At 45.4% G+C, this 17319-nt stretch overlaps 1 protein-coding gene across 3 annotated transcripts in view; it reads left to right on the plus strand.

Annotated features, from left to right (window-relative positions):
• Positions 1-17319, plus strand: part of LOC101873834 (ectonucleoside triphosphate diphosphohydrolase 1) — a 34879-nt gene extending 17560 nt beyond the window's left edge. For all 3 annotated transcript variants that reach the window (XM_034062079.1, XM_034062080.1, XM_034062078.1), the window contains exons 2-10: positions 6346-6479; positions 6868-6985; positions 8223-8373; positions 9231-9390; positions 10002-10238; positions 10768-11028; positions 12093-12212; positions 12410-12547; positions 12674-17319. In XM_034062079.1, the coding sequence (XP_033917970.1) occupies positions 6346-6479; positions 6868-6985; positions 8223-8373; positions 9231-9390; positions 10002-10238; positions 10768-11028; positions 12093-12212; positions 12410-12547; positions 12674-12880 (1526 nt within the window). In that variant the 3' untranslated portion in view covers positions 12881-17319. The remainder of the gene's footprint in view (positions 1-6345; positions 6480-6867; positions 6986-8222; positions 8374-9230; positions 9391-10001; positions 10239-10767; positions 11029-12092; positions 12213-12409; positions 12548-12673) is intronic.

Consider the following 17319-nt stretch of genomic DNA (forward strand, 5'->3'; position numbering starts at 1 on the left):
ATTCTAACTTCAACATTTTCAGTGTCTTGCCTTGGTATTTTGAAATAAAACCTCTTCAACCAAAGCAATTCACTTAACTGTATATGTGCTTGTATCTATATAATAAGAGAAACCTGAGCCTTTTGCCAGCCTAAGATAAGATTTTTCCAAAATGTTCACCCAAAACAGGTGATTTACATTACTTTGCAGCAAAAGCTACCTAGGTGTCTTGGACAAGGTACATTCGAATGAAAAAGGCAGATGAAGAATGAGTAAGAAGTCAGATAGGGACAGAGAAAATTTCAGGGAAGGGTTGATAAACGAAGCAGTGTGGCTCTCCCACAGTGTGTTTATGTGTTTGGTTGCGGTAGGTCTGAAGGTAGAAGTGCCTTTTAGGTAGTGTCCCTCAAAACCTGATGCAAGTTCAGCAACCTCACCCAGTGTGCCATTCAGCCTGAAAAATGTAGTGACTACCACAATCTTATTTTCCCTTGGCAGAAGGGTAATATGTGTGTCTCCTATCCACCTTGAACAAAAGCACTGACAACTCCCATCCCCTTTCACTGCCATCACTGCTATCAGAACTTAATAGACTTGAATTCCTTCAGTTAGTACATGTGCACAGGCTGCACTGCCAGAGCAAGCCTGTCTACTGAGCATGGATGATGTTTGTCTGCAAGCATCTCCTGTGATAGATGGTCCTGCTGCCCAAGCAGCCCACCTTGTGCCATGGAGCAGGTCACAACTGCTGGATGCTGTTATGGTTTAAGCCCAGCCAGCAACTAAGTACCACACAGCCACTGGCTCACTCACCCCACACACAGTGGGATGAGGATGAGAAACAGAAAAAAGATTAAAAAAACATGGCTTGAGATTAAAATAGTTTAATAGTTGAAATAATAAGAGTAAAATATGACAACAGGATAATAGGAAATAGAAGGAGTAAAAACCAAAACCCAAAAGTGATGCACAGTGCAACTCCTCACCACCCACTGACCAACACCCAGTCCAACTCGAGCAGCGATCAGTCCCTTCTGGGTAATTGCCCCCAGTTTCTATACCGAGCATGATGATCTATGATATAGAATATCCCCTTGGCTAGTTTGGGTGAGCTGTCCTGTCTCTGCTCCCTCTCAGTTTCTCGTGCCCCTCCTCACTGGCAGACCATGAGAGACTAAAAAGCCATTGACTTGGAGTAAGCACTACTTAGCCACAACTAAAACATGAGCGTGTTATCAACATTATTCTTATACTAAATCCAAAAGGCAGCATTCCACCAGCTGCTAGGAATAAAATTATCTCAACAGAAACCAGGACGAATGCATTCAGACTCCTGAGGGATTCAGGCAGCCTTCACTCATGGGCTCCTGTGCACTTTCAGCTGGCAGGCAGGCAAGTTGTTGCTCCTTGCTTTAAAAATACAGTGGTATCTGACTCATTTCAGTCCATACTGTTCCTGTTTTCTCAGTCTTCAAGTATTCCTGTGTCCCTTTGTGATGGGTCATAATTCAGTGGCTTCTCAGCGACGCTCTGTGTCTCTCTGATATGTTTAGGTTCAGGAGCTCTGCAGACTATATTCCCATTTGATGGGCTACATGATTGCACAGAACCATAGAATTGTTTAGGTTAGAAAACGCCTTTAAGATCAAGTCCAGCTGTTAACCTAGCACTGCTGAGGCCACCACTAAACCATGTCCCTATGAGCATCCAGCAGCTCTCTCCCAAAGACTGGACATATGCTTAGGAACCAGTTATTGGAGAGACTACAGGCAGATTGCAGCAGCAATGTGGGCGATCTGCAGCAGAGGTAGCTGCCAGCTGATGGGCAGGATTCGTAAGATGCCGTCTTATTCTTTGTCGTCACTCCAAGCCTTGTGGGCAGCAGGCAGTGTGTCTTGGAACTCCCTTTGCTTACAGCATGTAGCAATGCTAATTTAATTAAATGTGATTAAATGTGGGTTTGCTGGGACTACATAGCAGAGGTGCATGGGAGAGTTGACTTAGAGTTGCATATGATGGCAGACAATCATGTGTACATATCCCCACCTCACTTAATTTAGGCTGGGACAATGTTATCTCCTGGTGTAATGGGTACACTGCTGTGCAAGGCTCGTCTCATTGCAGCGCTGGTCAGAATGCATAAGAAAAATGAAAGCAGATTATTCTGTATGTAGAGAAGGGCTGCTGGACTGTTCAGGTAGATGGAGAAGGCTGGAAAGGCAAAAATCCAGAAAAGATGGTTAGTTAAGAGAATAAACTCCAGGAGGACTGAGAGAGTTGCAGACATTTTGAGACAGAGGTGAAACAAAGACAGGGGGGATAAAAAATAAATAAAGGTTGAAAATGAGAATGTTTGCAAGCATACAGATGTGGCCTCAGAGCAGAAAAGTAACAGTGGGAACTGTCTCTCAGTGTGGCACTTGTGCAGTGTAAGAGTGATGGCCTTGCAGTACAGCCTCTTGTGATCCCTTCTGTGAAAGGCTGAGCATGAGCATCCAAAGGAAAAACCAAACATCAACTTCAGATATTGTGCTTAACCAGAGTTTACAACAGTATTTGTATTTATTAGAGGTGATAGGTCACAATGAGGTTACCTGAACTGGGCCTGGCTATAGGCCATGCACCCTAGCATCGCTCCCTTTCTGCTTGACAATCCTAATTTCAGTCCTTAAACCAGCCTTAGTCTATCCTTACTGTATCTCTAAAAGCAGCTGGCTTCCTGATTCCTTTTAACATTTGTTGCCAAGTCTTGTTTGGTAAGAAGGGAGTTGGGAGGTGTGGGTAGCCTTGGCTGTGAGTGACATCTCCTGGCGTGCAGAGCTGCCGGTGACTTTGCATGATGCTGAGTGGAGAGCAGTTTCCTATTTGTCTGGAAGACACTGGGGACAGTCCTGATTTCTTGCCTTCACACAGAGCTGCCTCCCATGCTGGTTTGGTCTTTCCTGGGTTATTCACAGAGAACAAAAAGGTTTCTGCAGCAAAACAGAAGTGGCTATCAGCAGCATTCTTAGTTGATTGTTGACAGAAAGGGTATTAGGTCTGCTTATGTGCTGGTACATGTACCAATCACTGGATGGAACCAGTAGTTGCCCATACAGGAAAAAAACAGAGACCAGAATTAGAAACAGAGATGCCTGCACAGCTGGATTGTGCTCCAGCACCTGGAGAGTGCTTAGTACCTGTGCAGCTGGGCAGGGCTCTGGCACCAGGCAGTCTGGGTGAGCCTTGGAGTGAGGAAAAAAAGGAAAAAATCAGTGTCATTTCTGTGCCTGCTTCTGCCCCTTATATGATGTTTTTGTCATGACTAAAAGTGGACAGTATGGCAGAAAGGGCAGAAATCTGGCTGGGCACAAAGACAAAAGATCTTGCCAGTTTAATTGTTAGCTAAGGAAAAGAGCTGATAATAGAAGTCCTGGGGCCTGGCAAAGGAGGCAGATGGTCCAGTACTGCACCACTTGGTGGAGATGAAGAAGTGTTTGCATGGCATTCAGCAACATGATGTGGGGCTCAAAGAAACTGGTGGAGTTTAGGAAATAAGCTAATTCTTTAGCCATTGCAGAACCGTAATTGTGCCTAGAGCTGATGGATGTAACCCAGCATGCAGAAAAGGGAACTTATTCAAATACCTTACCTTTCTGAGTAAATGGCAGACAAATTTTGATTACACTGACTTCTTTATCTGGATTTGCAGTGTTGGGGTTTGGAGTTTTTGAAATAATTACTCAAGCCTGTACACTTTGAGTGCTCTTTGTAAGGTTATTTGCTAGGCTCCCTTCTGGATTATAATTTTGTACATTTTCTAGTATGAAATATTTCCACAAAATGCTGCTTAGGAGTGTTAGAGTTCACACAGACGGGTGTTCTGGTATAGAATACAGCAACAAAAGCACAAATCTACAACCTCCAGAGTCCTGAAAAGTGCTCATGCTACCAAGCTAAAAATCACACAGAAATCATGTTCAGGATTAAGGAAATAACATGCCTTGGAAAATATGACTAATCTCAGGTTGCAGGTGGGATGCAGATAATTTTCGTTATGTCTCTGCCTACAGACAAGGGATTTCTGCAGTTGTTTATCAGGATAGTCCATTACAGTGAGAAAATTGTTCCTTCTTTGCTGCTAATGCTGCTAATTTCTGAGTGTGGCTGCTGAAAAGACAGAATAGACAATAACCATCACAGCAGGATGTTTTAAAATCTTAGAAATTATGCAAAGTTATACATCCTTAGTTCCTATGACAGTAAATACCAAACAAAGCCAGTAATGGCTGTCTCTAGGCAAGATCTCGGAGTAAGGGTGGCAATAATTAGATGGATGTGCTGTGCAACTGTCAGCAGCAGTTTCAGTTGTCAAGCATGCTGGCTTCACCTTCATACTGTGCAGCTCTCTTTACATTATAGCATCTGGTTTTAATAATTTTTCTAGTGTTAAAATAATTTTTGTTCATCAGACATGCTCAGTGCTATCACAACCTGAGCCAAATGCTCTCTCCAATATGAAGAAATGTCTCACAGCTGTCATGCTCTGCTGTTTCTGATCTCTTCAAACCCAAAGTGCTTCAGCCTTTTTGAATAAAGCTGTATAAAATGCATTCTTACCTCCTACTGTCTGGTATGTGAACTAGACTATTATTTTAAGCTGCATTCTTGGAGGTACTGGCAAGCACACTGTGCCTCTAACAGACACTCACAAAATGCGAGCACAATGAGCTTCCAGATTCCACAGTTAGCCTCAACAGATTTGCACATAAGCGCAGAGCTCCAGGTCAGCATTAGGTTTCCAATGGACCTGTCTTCTGGGAGATCTTCAAAACAAATTCTCTTGGTACTTTCAGGTTCCATTTTCTCTAGGTGGGTGGGAAAATGTTATTTGTTTGCAGTCAAAGATTTCCTGAGTTGTGCTGCTTCTTTTCACTTTGGCTAACTGAATTCTGGTTCATTTGTAAGGTTGGGTTTGTATAGCTCTGGCACCTGGGACCATCTTTCACATGAAACCAGAGTGGTTAGAAAATGACCCTGTTCAGAACTTAAAAGCTTTTCATATTTTCATGCATGACATGGGGTGCCAAGATGGATTTGGAGCATTGACTCAGTATCACCTGAGGACTGGAGAATAACCTCTGGAACTTCAGTTCTAGCTTGCAGATACAGAGCAGGTCCCGTCACCTTACCTCTTGGAGTGTGAAGATGGTTGATGTGGTTGCCTGAACAGAGGTATTGTCATCCTGGATGACCTGTAATGTACTTCTGAACATCTCCTAGGGTATTTGTGTATAAGGAGAAGAGAAATTACTACTCGTGTGAGCAGTCAGACAATCAGTGCTTTTGAGTATGGGTAGCAATAGGTTTCACATCATAGCGGGAGCAGGCATGTCCCCTAGAGTGATGAAACTAATATTTAGTTTAAGTGTTAAATTTACAGCTAGGTTATAAAGCTGGAAAATACTTTTGCTGACACCCTTTCTAGAGCTTTGCATTGTAAGATGGTACTCTATTAAACAATACCAAAACTGGATGAGCCTAAATTGTGAAGTGAGATTTCCACTATGGGATATATGAAAGAGAATCCAAAGCAGGAAAATGTAAGAAGACAGTATCATGCTAAACACTAACAAATGCAGATATATATATAAACTGGTTCTGAAAACCCAAATGACATATGGGTTATGAATGATTTCCATGAGCCATACATGGCTTTTCTTTACAGAATTCTGCTGCTAACTATATATTCTAAGCCATAAAAGTCTTAACTTATTAGATATGTCATACTAAGTATATCAGTAACAGTTAAGGAATCATACTGGTCTGAGTTCTGCAAAGTGTGCTATTTTTAACCATATTATGCCAATCCTGAAAATACAGGCTATTTATAATTTACTGGCCTTGTGAGAAGTGGCATCAGAAGTCTCCATAGCTTTCTTAAATACCCTGTGGGATGCAGATCATACTTTTTATATAGCATTGCCAAGGTGCAAGACAGCATTGCTTGAACTGACTGCCACATGCAGAAACGTTAGTGTTACACTTCCTAAATGTATCACCAGGAGTGAGGATGTTATAAATTGTTACGAACATTGTAAAAAACTGAAGCACAAAGTACACTAGGAGAAATGTCTCCTAGTAAAAGGGTTAAAGCTTTAGATTCTACAAAGTTATGCTTTTTATATGTGGTATTCCAGAAGGACACTGAGGCTGAGCTTTACCTCTAAGAAATCCCACATGACGACATGGTGCAGGTAATGGGAGCAGGGATTGCCCAAGACAGATGCTTCATAATGGAAAGGGACTGCAGGAACGTGCATGAAGACCTTTGGGGTGTGAGGTAAAATGGGCTGATGGGATACTAACATCCTTTTTCTGCTTTAGTCACAGGTACCAAACCAAAGATGTCCTGGACAAGAAAGATTCTACTTATCCTGGGATTCCTCTCTACTTTGGCTGTAATTGCTTTAATTGCTGTAGCAGTGACCCAAAACAAGCCACTTCCGAAGAATATTAAGGTATTATAAGCTAGGGCTTTCACAGGAAAACAAGCCAAGCTGGGGGTTTTAGGTGTGTATAGTGCTCCAGGACATGTTGCTGCCCTTGCTGGATCTGGCTAATGTCTCCTTCTGGCTCCATGTACCTCCACATCTTATTTTACATCTTCATAGTAAAAACAGATCATCTCCTAAGTAGTCAGTCCTAGTTTTGCTGCTTTTCTGGTCTTGTGTCCTTTGATGGAAACTTTGCACTGGAGCAGTCCCAAGAAGAGTAATGACACACAGTAATGTTTCCACAGCTGCCAGATAAGCTGCTTATTTCTGGTGCCCCTTCAGGTGTGGAAACCAGCACACGCTGTGTCTGATTTGGTGCCTCAGGTGTAATGATGGTCTCTTTTGCCCACAGTATGGGATTGTGCTGGATGCGGGGTCATCCCACACTAACCTGTATGTGTATGAGTGGCCAGCAGAGAAAGAGAACGACACTGGGGTGGTGCAGCAGGTGGAGGTGTGTAAAGTCGAAGGTAAGAGGAAGAAGGGGACCTATGGAAGGGGATGGGATGAAGAAGTGATAATGCAATCAAAGGGTGTGGGAGGAAAAACCTGGAGGAAGAGGCCAATAGTGAAAACAGTGTTACATCTGTGAGGTCGTGTATATCCCACTGCTTCCCACAGGGAGCTGTGTGTGCCTGACCTTCCTGGGAGGAAAGCTGGATCTACTCTTTCCTTTGTTTTTAGGATGCTTGGAAGTAAGTGCTTATTGGAAAAAACTACACCAAAGAATGTACTTAAATAAACAAAGCGCCTGCATGCACCCTTGCTGAAGTGCCAATGAACGTCAGGCAGCAAGGGCATGGTTTGCTCTTTTCAAGGCTTCTCTGCAAGCTGGGCACTGTGCTTGTGGGCCAAGGTTGCTCAACTTATGCATGTCATCATTTATTCTTTATTCTATTTAATTGCTGCACAGATACTCTATGGTTTAGAGAGGCATAATTGAAGTTCAAGGATGCACATGACAAGGAACAGCACAGACCACCATGGATGAATGCACTCTGGGTGGAGAAGTGCTGCTGGAGCCTGCCTGGGGTCTTTTCAGGCCTGACTGCACTGCAGGGGAGAGACATGCTGTTATTGAGCTGCTGCAACAGCCACTTGATGCTTGCAGCATGCCACACCATGAACAGCACACTGAGCATACGGCAACCTAGAGCAAGTGCAGAGCAGGCTTCACTGCTCATGCAGGCACTGGTCCTGGGGCAGTCCATTCACCAGGGAACACATGGCAGGGATGGACAACGAATTTTTCTTTCCGTTAGCATTAAGTGGATAGCTGCAAGACACTCAGTGCTCTAATGTGAACATACAATACACAAACAAATGACAGCATCTTCCCCTGGAGAACCAAGTGCAGTGAAGTGTCAGGGATTTTCAGGCACAGGTCCAGGGTACACCCAGGCAGAAGCAGAGATGAGTCTGTGGATGTCCGGGACACACTAAGCAAATTATCTGTCTCATTGCAGCCCTAATCACTACTTCATAGCCTGCTCCATGGAGAGCAGGGTGGCAGATGCTGGGTGTTGTGGCTGTCTGCATGCATCAGGCTTAGTTGGTGCTGTAGGATTTCTAAAACCCCTTAGAAATGGAGTGGCTGAATGTGATGTTGCTGCCTGTGATAGTGATGCAGTTTAATGCAACTGCTCCTGACAGCACTCTGGGGGTATGCTTGGAGTTTGAGCAATGGAGTGTCTTTATTTCTTGCAGGCCCTGGGATCTCAGGTTACTCCCATGCCACAGAGAAGGCTGGTCCCTCTCTGGCACAGTGCCTACGACAAGCAGAATATGTGATTCCTTCAAAGCAGCACCAAGAGACACCCATCTACCTCGGAGCAACTGCTGGCATGCGGCTTCTCAGGTACTGCAGAGCTTGTCCCCTTGTGCAGCACTGCACTTGGGACTGACTGGGTGCTCAGTGGAGACCTCTTGGCCAAAGACCTTGGACATGCTGCCAGATCACACTGCCCCGATACCCTCTGCTGCTGCTGCTGCTGGCTTCTCTGAGCCCCGAGTCCCCCTGGGCTCTTCCCTTACTTGTCCAGCAGGTCCATTTCCACTCAGTCTAACTTTCCATCATCTCCACCACTGTATGCAGCACAGACACCAAGAGGGGAGCAGTGCCAGACCTGATGCTCAGAGAATGCTCTGACATCCCCCACAGTCTGGTATTAGGCCTGACCCAGGATTTTTGAGCCCATCCATTTTGCAGCTCCCCACATAACTTGACTCAGCCTGACACTATCAGAGCTAAGGTAACTTTATAATCATGTCCTCCTTTAATTCCAATTTGTGATTTTAATGGGAGTGCCTCAGACCTCTTGCCTGACTGAGACAGGGAGCTAATTTTATATACGTATTGCTTGAGAAATCTCCCTCGGGATGGATTTCTTCTGTAATGGTAACTGCAAAGGGTGAGAGCAATCTCCAGGGTGCAGTCCCTTCAGGGCACTTGCTCCAGGAGAACAAGAGAGCTCTGGTCTGTGCTCCAGGTACCACTCTCAGCTGCAGATCTGTAAGGGTCAGATCTGGCTGTAGCTGTGATGGCAAGGTGTGACAGAGAAGGAGATGGACAGCTAGAGCTGGATTTACCCATAAGAATGACTGTTCTGTTCTAATACTTTGTGGGGAGTTGCAGCCTGTGTACTCAGAATAAAGCCCATTGGCTGCAAAGAGCTGTCAGCCAGAGTCACTTCATCCTTTCTTCCATTCATCCAGCTTGGAGAATAAAAATGCAGCTGACAAAGTCTTGTCCTCAGTAGAGAAGACACTACGTTCAGCTCCCTTCAACTTCCAGGGTGCCAGAATCATCAGTGGTCAGGAAGAAGGAGCCTATGGATGGATCACCATTAACTATCTGCTGGGCAATTTCAAGCAGGTACTGTATCAACTGCAAGTCCATATTTGAATCATTGCCTTGCAGCACTTCGTAAATTGTGCCTTGCAGGAGGGTGTCACAGCCACTGTCTTCTCTTGTACCAGAGATCAGGAAGCTGCACATCTTGCCTCAGCAATTACTGTGAGTACATCCTGATATTTATTGGTATCAGGATGTACCACTGTAGTCAGGCTTAAAGCACTGAAATAAAACACCAGCATCTGATAATTTTGCTTGGGTACAGCAAGCCACTTGCTATATCTTCCTCATTCCTGATCTAAAATACTTCTGTGCCTGCAAAGTTTGACAACGATTTTTTATTATTGAGCTTATAAATCATCTGGGAGCTGAAACAGTAAATTGACTGTTTTTTCTCATAACAGTTGTATTAGATTTCATATTCTCAGTGCTCCTTCAAACACCCAGACACGAACAACCTTCTATCTTTCTGACCCCCCTCCAGGCCCCCTCCAGCTCTTCCTGCCTTTACTGTGTTCTGTGCTTCTGCTTCTCTCCTCGGAGGTCTTTCTCTTTCTTTTTTTTCTTTGTCTATTTTTTTCCCTTCATGCCTGATATATCTGGGTTTACTTTTGATTTTTATTTTTTTAAAGTCCGGCTGGAAAAAACTTTTACATTCCCTGAAATCCATAAGTGAGACATCAGGAGCACTGGACCTTGGAGGAGCCTCAACACAGATTACTTTTGTACCAAATGAACTCTCTTCTGAGTCCCCAGAGAACCTGCTCTACTTCCGTCTCTATGGGAAGGATTACTTAGTGTACACTCACAGCTTTCTCTGCTATGGGAAGGACCAGGCTCTGCAACAGAAACTGGCCGAGGATCTACAGGCAAGTACATCTGTGAATGCCAGTGGAGATCCTGGACTCTCTCAGCATTGACATACTGGTGTTGTACAACTTTCTGTGTCCCAGCTAAATGTCTCATCCCTTAGTCTGGGTTTGGGAATGTCATTATCCTCCCTAAAGACTGAACAGATGCCCAAAGAGATCACAGTCAACATTTTCAAAGTACTACCAATTTGAGGTACCTTGATTTCTGGGCATGGGATAGCAGTAGTACTGCGCTTAACTGAAGAACTTCTGGGGGGGTGATATTTCACTGTCTCTGAGAATCCCAAATCAACAGCACCTTCACAAAATGTGGCTGAAAGTAATTTGCCCAGCATCCTACAGGGAACCTGTGGCAGTACCTACATCCTCCAAATCACGGCCAATGTCTTAAACTATCTTCATCACTCTGACCTGGTGTGTGTACCTTGGTGTGATGTACTTGTGGCCTTGCGGCCACTCTTTGTGACTCTTTCCCAAGTGTTACTCTAGAGTGAAGTGTAACAGCTCGGGTTGATTCTACTTTCAGACCATGGAGAACAGCAGCCTCCTTGATCCGTGCTTTCACCAGGGGTATCAGAGGACTATAAATATAAGTGACCTCTTCAAAACCCCTTGTACATCAGCCAAGAAAAAGCAATTCCCTTTCAGCCAGTTGTACGTACAGGGAGAGGGAGATTATCAGAAGTGCCGAAGAAACGTCCAGAAACTCTTTAACAAAACCAATTGTCCTTACTCCAGTTGCTCCTTCAATGGGATATACCTACCTCCATTACAAGGGGACTTTGGGGTAAGTCTTCTCATCCTTCAACTCTTTATAACCCAGAGTATCAAAAGAGCAGAAATTAAAAGTAATGCTAGAGTGTATTCTTCATGGCTGGTATGGGAAATCATTTACAAGATCATGTTTTGGATATATAACTACAAAATTGGTGCTGCACTTGTGAGGACTACATGCGTAAGGGCAGTCCCAGTAAATACTGGCCTACCAGTACTGCACTGTTCCGATTCTAACCCATTCCTGTGAGCATGTCCTTGGGGTGCTCCATTTACTGATTCATTTTTCAAGCAGTCCTTCCTGATGGCCAGTGCCAGAGGTAGGACAGCCTGCTGCAGGCCATGCATGACACTGCTCTTGTAAACCTTCTCTCCTGATGTCAATGACAGCATCAGATCTTAAATTCATCCAGAAGTGTGTGAGCACTACAGGAATGAATCAGTCAGCTTACCTGTCTGCTTCCCGGATGTGATGAGGAGCCAGTGCACACTCTGAACACATTTTGTATGCAACACCACACTGAACATCAGTCCTAGAGCTGTGCAACTTCAGTGGCTGTGAGGGTTCCTTGGAGAAGTGTTAATACTCCCCTTGCCCTGTTCATAAACTTCCCCCTGTCTATCAGCTATTGGCACTGGGTTTTCTGGACTTTGGATTACATGCAGGGGTTGTGTACAGTCCTTTCAGACCAACACCTCTGCTGTTTGTGGCAATATTGGCTGCGTGCTCATCTTATTAAGCTGCCAAAATGGGATTGTGGTTGCTACGTCAAGCAGCATTCACTATGTGCCACTCTGGCACCAGTGCATAGAGGAGAGGGATTTACTGTAGTTCTTCAAGATACTGTGGTCAGTGAAGTTCCTACCTCCACCTCCTGTTTGGGATCCTTAGCTCTCATCAGTTCTGCAGGGCATGTCTCAAAGTGATATTGCTCTTGAAAGTATCCCTACTTTTATCTCTGTGGTGTCACTGTTTACATTTCTCCATCTCTAAATAAAACCATTTTCCTCTGTGGGCTTTCTGCTGTTCTACTCATACTGAAGCCCCGTCAGCTTAAAATGTTCTTTTTCCTTCAGGCCTTTTCTGCTTTCTACTTTGTGATGAACTTTTTGAACCTTACCAGTGAACAAAGCCCCGCTGCCCTGGACAAAGTGGCCGCCACCGTTGAGAGCTTCTGTGCCCGGCCTTGGCATGAGGTGAGCAGTGCTTGTGGCAGTGGGCTGGGGCTGCTGGGTGGTGAGAATTGCTGATATTTTTCTGTAGGGTAAACGGTGGTGTGTAACTTCCAAGGCAAGATGGGAAAGATTCCCAAGAACGTGCAGTGGATGCTTAGGTGCAAGCTGGAGCAGCAGGAAACTGTGTTGATCAGCCTGGTGACTTCCTCCTTCCCTAGGTGAAAACAGCATATCATCAAATAAAAGAAAAGTACCTGAGCGAATATTGCTTCTCTGGAGCCTACATCCTCTCCCTCCTGGAAAATGGCTATGACTTCACTGAAAACAACTGGCAAAGGATCCACTTCCTTGGGAAGGTGTGTTCCATGGCAGGGAGGGCAGCTAACTGCAATCTCTGCTGCACAGCCTTTGTCTCCAGGGGTGCCACTGCCCCAGCAGCCCTTGCACCTCCCAGCATTGATTCTGCTCCTCTCCCATTTCAGATCGGCAGCAGCGATGCAGGCTGGACCCTTGGCTACATGCTGAACCTGACCAATATGATCCCTGCAGAGGAGCCTGCTGTACCCCCTCTTTCCTATGGCAGCTATGTGGGGCTTATGGTGCTGTGTTCCCTCGTGCTGGCATCTGTGCTCCTGTTTGCCTGGCTTCTCTTCCACAAGCCCAAGTGCCTGCAGAAGGGGATTGTTTAGGACGAACACTGGGAGAAGAGAGGCCATGTCACCACGGCCACTCAGGGCTAGGGACCCCGGCAGAGCAGGCTGTACTGCAGAGCCCCTCTCACTGAAGCTACTGACTGTGTACAACAAGGGCATTTATTTCTTCTGACTCGCACTTGCACTGACAGAGGTTGGGACATCAGGCTCACTGCCTCTCTCTGCCAAGGACAGACGAGTGGGAGTCCCCCCCTTGAATGGGTCGTACTTTCATTCAGTGAAATGTTGCTGCTGGTTGGTTTTTGCCTTGTGCACAGCATTATAAAGAGGAAAACCGCAGCAATCTTTGGGAGCCAGTGCTCTTGCAAGGGTAATCTCAGGGTCACACATCCCACTGAGCTCTTGGGAACAATCACACCCAGGGTGATCCTGCTCTTCCTTCACTGAAGCTATTCCCAAGAGCCCTTCCCACACCAGCACACCTCTGCACACCTCCCCGTGCCCTGAGCCCTCGCAGCCCTACAGCTGGGTAAGGTCACCTGCACCTAGCTGGTCCCCAAAGGCTGGCCAGGCTCCCAAATGCCACACTGGGAAAAGAAGGGATGAGGATGAAGAAACCGAGTGTGCTGGTGGTCATCAGCCCTCTGGTGGCTATCTGCTCCTTTTGCAGGTGGTAAGAAGCCTCTTTCCCACATCTTCCTGATGTTGCTGGACCAAAGTTGGCTCACTGGTCACTGAGCCATTCCCATGTTCCTAGAGTACATCTCGACACGAATTCCCAGCCAGGCATTGCTGGTTTTTATAGGAACAGCTTGTACTGGCCGAGGATCCTTGACCAGTAGTGAGTGCTTAGGCCTAGAAGGACTCCGGTGTGATCAGCATGCCTACAGGTATATACTCACTAAAGCAATTCAGTGTCACTGTGCTGATCATAAGGCACCCTCTGATCTAGGGAAAATGTTTATTAGGTGAAGTTCCTTTACAAATAGGCAGCTGGCAGCAGTTAACTAGCATGAGCATGCACAGACTGAACCACTCCTGCCATCAGCAAAATCAGTGAAAGTTCACCTTTCCTTCCCTCATGGCTGAAGTTTATCCCATGACCATAACACCCAGGGCTTGTGAATGCAAGTACCACAGCTCATCTTTTAGCACACAGCTAGGATGATGCCACTGATCAGGTTTAGGAATCACTTTCTTCCACTTTCCATTCCTTGGTGCCCCCTCCCCAGAAAAGAGGTAGGTCAGAAATCTATTTTCATAAAAACACTTGGAAACCACTGGTGCCTGTCTTCCTCCCATGAAATTTTGGAAATCTCTTCTCCTAATGACCTGCAAGTGCTGGAGGCCAAAAGAAAGCTGTTACTGTGAGAGAAAGACATGGCAAACACATACCTTCACCTGTTTCCCTGAGCAAAGGTGTAGAAGGCACAGAGGGATCAGGATGTGCAACCCCAGTAAAGCTGCATCCTTTAGGCAAGCACAGACACCAAGTTTGGGGTTTCCACGCCCTCCCACCCTGTCCCTTTGCACGGTGCAGGCTGCAAAGCACTCCACAGTTATTTCTACTTCATGCCTGGAAGTAGGAATCATAACATGTGGAAGAACCTAAAGGTAAGGGAAAAATCTACCCTGTGATGTGGTAAGATTTATGGGCAGTTCATTTTTTTTCCAAAAAAAATCTGTGTCTTATTTTTCCTCTGAACTAGTTGGCTTCAGCTTCTGATGGATCTTGTCCTGCCCATTTCAGAAAGATAGAGTAACTCTGCTACCAAAATCCCTTTTTCCTTGTTGGTGCTTGCAAGTCGTCATTCTAACTGGCCTGACCTTCCGTCTGTAAAGTGCTCTGTGCTGACCCCACTTGTAGCTCTTGACACCACTTCTTTGAAAATTTTACATCTTTCTGAAACATGGACACTGAAGTTTTCAGAAGTGAGTGGTAGTAGAGTCGCTAATAGTGTATATAGAAGTAATACCCTCTGGTTTTGATCTGTGCTCTATGTTCCCCATTTGTATATCTCCAGGCCAGATCTGCTCACTTAAGAGAAAGCATTGGGGCTGTTTTTTCCAGTTGGGCTACTGTAACTTGGCTTTATTTTTTCAGTCACGACATTCCAGAGCAGCTACTGTCTCACACCGTACATCACTGCCTCACACCATATATCACTATCTCACACCATACATCACTGTCTCAACATGAGCCTCTTTGCTTTCCACATGACTCCATTGAAACACATATTAATCAAGCAAGATCAACCTGCAAATGACACTTCCTCATACTGTTTGTCCAGTGACCAGTTACTGCTTTATCTGCAAATGCACTGAGATGTTTTAATTCATCTAGAGATGGATTCTGTTGTTTTCAGCAAATATAGGTAGAGGAGAGGTTAACGGTAGGTTTTGGTCATGGCTGGAAAGCATGCAGGAGTAACATGTGAGTAGAGCTGCTTCTGCTCCCCTGTCAGCCCCACTTGCAATATACCCCATCTTGCGTATGGATGTACACAGGATACAGATACACACTTCCCTTGTGTATGGAATCTTCATAGTAGAGCAGTTGACTGGAGAAGCTCACTACATGAGCTGGTGCATCAGTGCGGAAACCTGAAGGGTGGCAATTCCTCTCCTGAGACCTCCTCAGGGATCTGCCAGCTGCTTTATTGTGTCCATGATACTGGAACTAGCAGTTTCACTGGGACAAGTTGGAAGCTGATGCAGAAACTCTATGTGGAAGCTGGTGTGGAGGGAACACCTGTGCCAGTCTGCTCTCCTGGTCCCTGCTGAGGGTTTATGCCAAAGGAAAAGGTCAAATACAGAACCTGGAAGGAGAGTTTTAGCAATGTTCTCTATCTTCATGGCAAGTTCCACAGTATTAATATTGCTAGCTCTTGACTCTGGGGTCAGGTGATCAGCTGGTATCTTTGCTTACTCCCTCCTGCCTTTCTTCTCTTACCTTTTGGTTTGGGTCTGGTTTTTTAAGCTGTAAACATGACTTGAGTGCAACCTAAGGCCTCAAACTAAGATAAACAAAATGAAATGTTGCATTGTTTTTAATCCTTATGACTTTTATATCACATTTATGAGCCAGTCTCTCCAGAACCAGAATTCCTAAGGTGGCACCAGACACACTATTTAAAAATCACTTGAGCAGGCTGAGGCTTCAGGAATTGGTTGACTGAAGGCATCCTATCGGGGATGATATACCCTAAATACCCAGGTATTGATATAACCTTGCATATCAATGGCTGTTCTTGAACTTCTGAGAAAAGCATATGATTTTTCTCCCACTTCTCCTGCTATTGCAGGACTTTGTCCATGGAGGCTATTCAAATTTCTTGGTCAAAGAGTTCAAGTTTAATAAACATTAATTTCTTTGCTTCTGTGCTGACCCAGCTGTATGCAGCTGAAATGTCTGTTGCAGAGCTACCCAAAGCATATGTGAAGGTCATTAATGACAGTGGGGGGAAATTTCCAAATATGCCAGTAATAATATGGCATCACTTGTTAATGCAGTTGATCTGCCTCACTGATAATTATCTGTGCCTTATTTCTGATTTGGTAGCTTCTGGCTTTAATTTCCAGCCACTGGCTCCTGTACAGTTTTGCTCTTCTGGGTTAAAGCATCTTTTAACACCACATGTTCTTGTCTTGCAAGTATTTTTTCACTATCTGCTCTGCTGGGATGCTGAGATTCCAGATGTTGGTGTCTGCTGTTTTGCCACAGGAAGCCCTGAGATGTGCTGCAACGCAGTGGGATGAGTGTCTCTAGTTTGGGTTAAAACACTGAGTGGTCAATTTTTGGGAAGGTTCCTTTCAGGATGATTCAATAGCTTTTTGCAGGGTGCAGGAGCAGCTCTGGTCTTTCTGGGACTGATGACTTCCACAAGCTCTCCCACAGTCACCCAAGCGTCAGGTATGAGGCAAAACTATCAGTACTTCTCACAAGAGGATGGGTGCCTGCAGCACGATCAGCTCTTGCAGAAAACAACCAGTCCCCACTGCAGGGTCTGAGTGCCCTTTGCTCTCCTTGACATAGCGAGCTCTCCTCTGCACAGGCTACAGCTGATTTCTCTGGCCCTACAGCAAAGCACAGTGGAGCCTTCACTTGCAAGAAAATTCTCGGAAGCAAGGTCATCACCTCTGTGGTTAGAGGTTGATTTGCAATGTTGGTGCTGGCCAGGGCTCCCCAGCTTCTCCAAGAACAGCTCTCAGCTGGATGCATGCTCCCTCCTCCATCCCAATTCTTCCCATGCTCTGTACCAGGAGGGATGTGCAGGCTCTGCAGAGCTGCCGGCTGCACCATGGGGCTCAACAGCCTTTGCAGGAGGGGCTGGGGGAGACACACTGAGGACAACAGTCCCTGCTACCCAGCCCATGTGCTTGCCTTTTGCAGTTCAGTCCTGATGAAATGGATCTTTGTTTCAATGCACGCACAAGTCTCTGTATCCTTATCATAATAAAGACTTCTGAACTGA

This window comes from Melopsittacus undulatus, chromosome 4 (genome assembly GCF_012275295.1).
Source record: "Melopsittacus undulatus isolate bMelUnd1 chromosome 4, bMelUnd1.mat.Z, whole genome shotgun sequence".
Classification (NCBI taxonomy): Eukaryota; Metazoa; Chordata; class Aves; order Psittaciformes; family Psittaculidae; genus Melopsittacus; species Melopsittacus undulatus.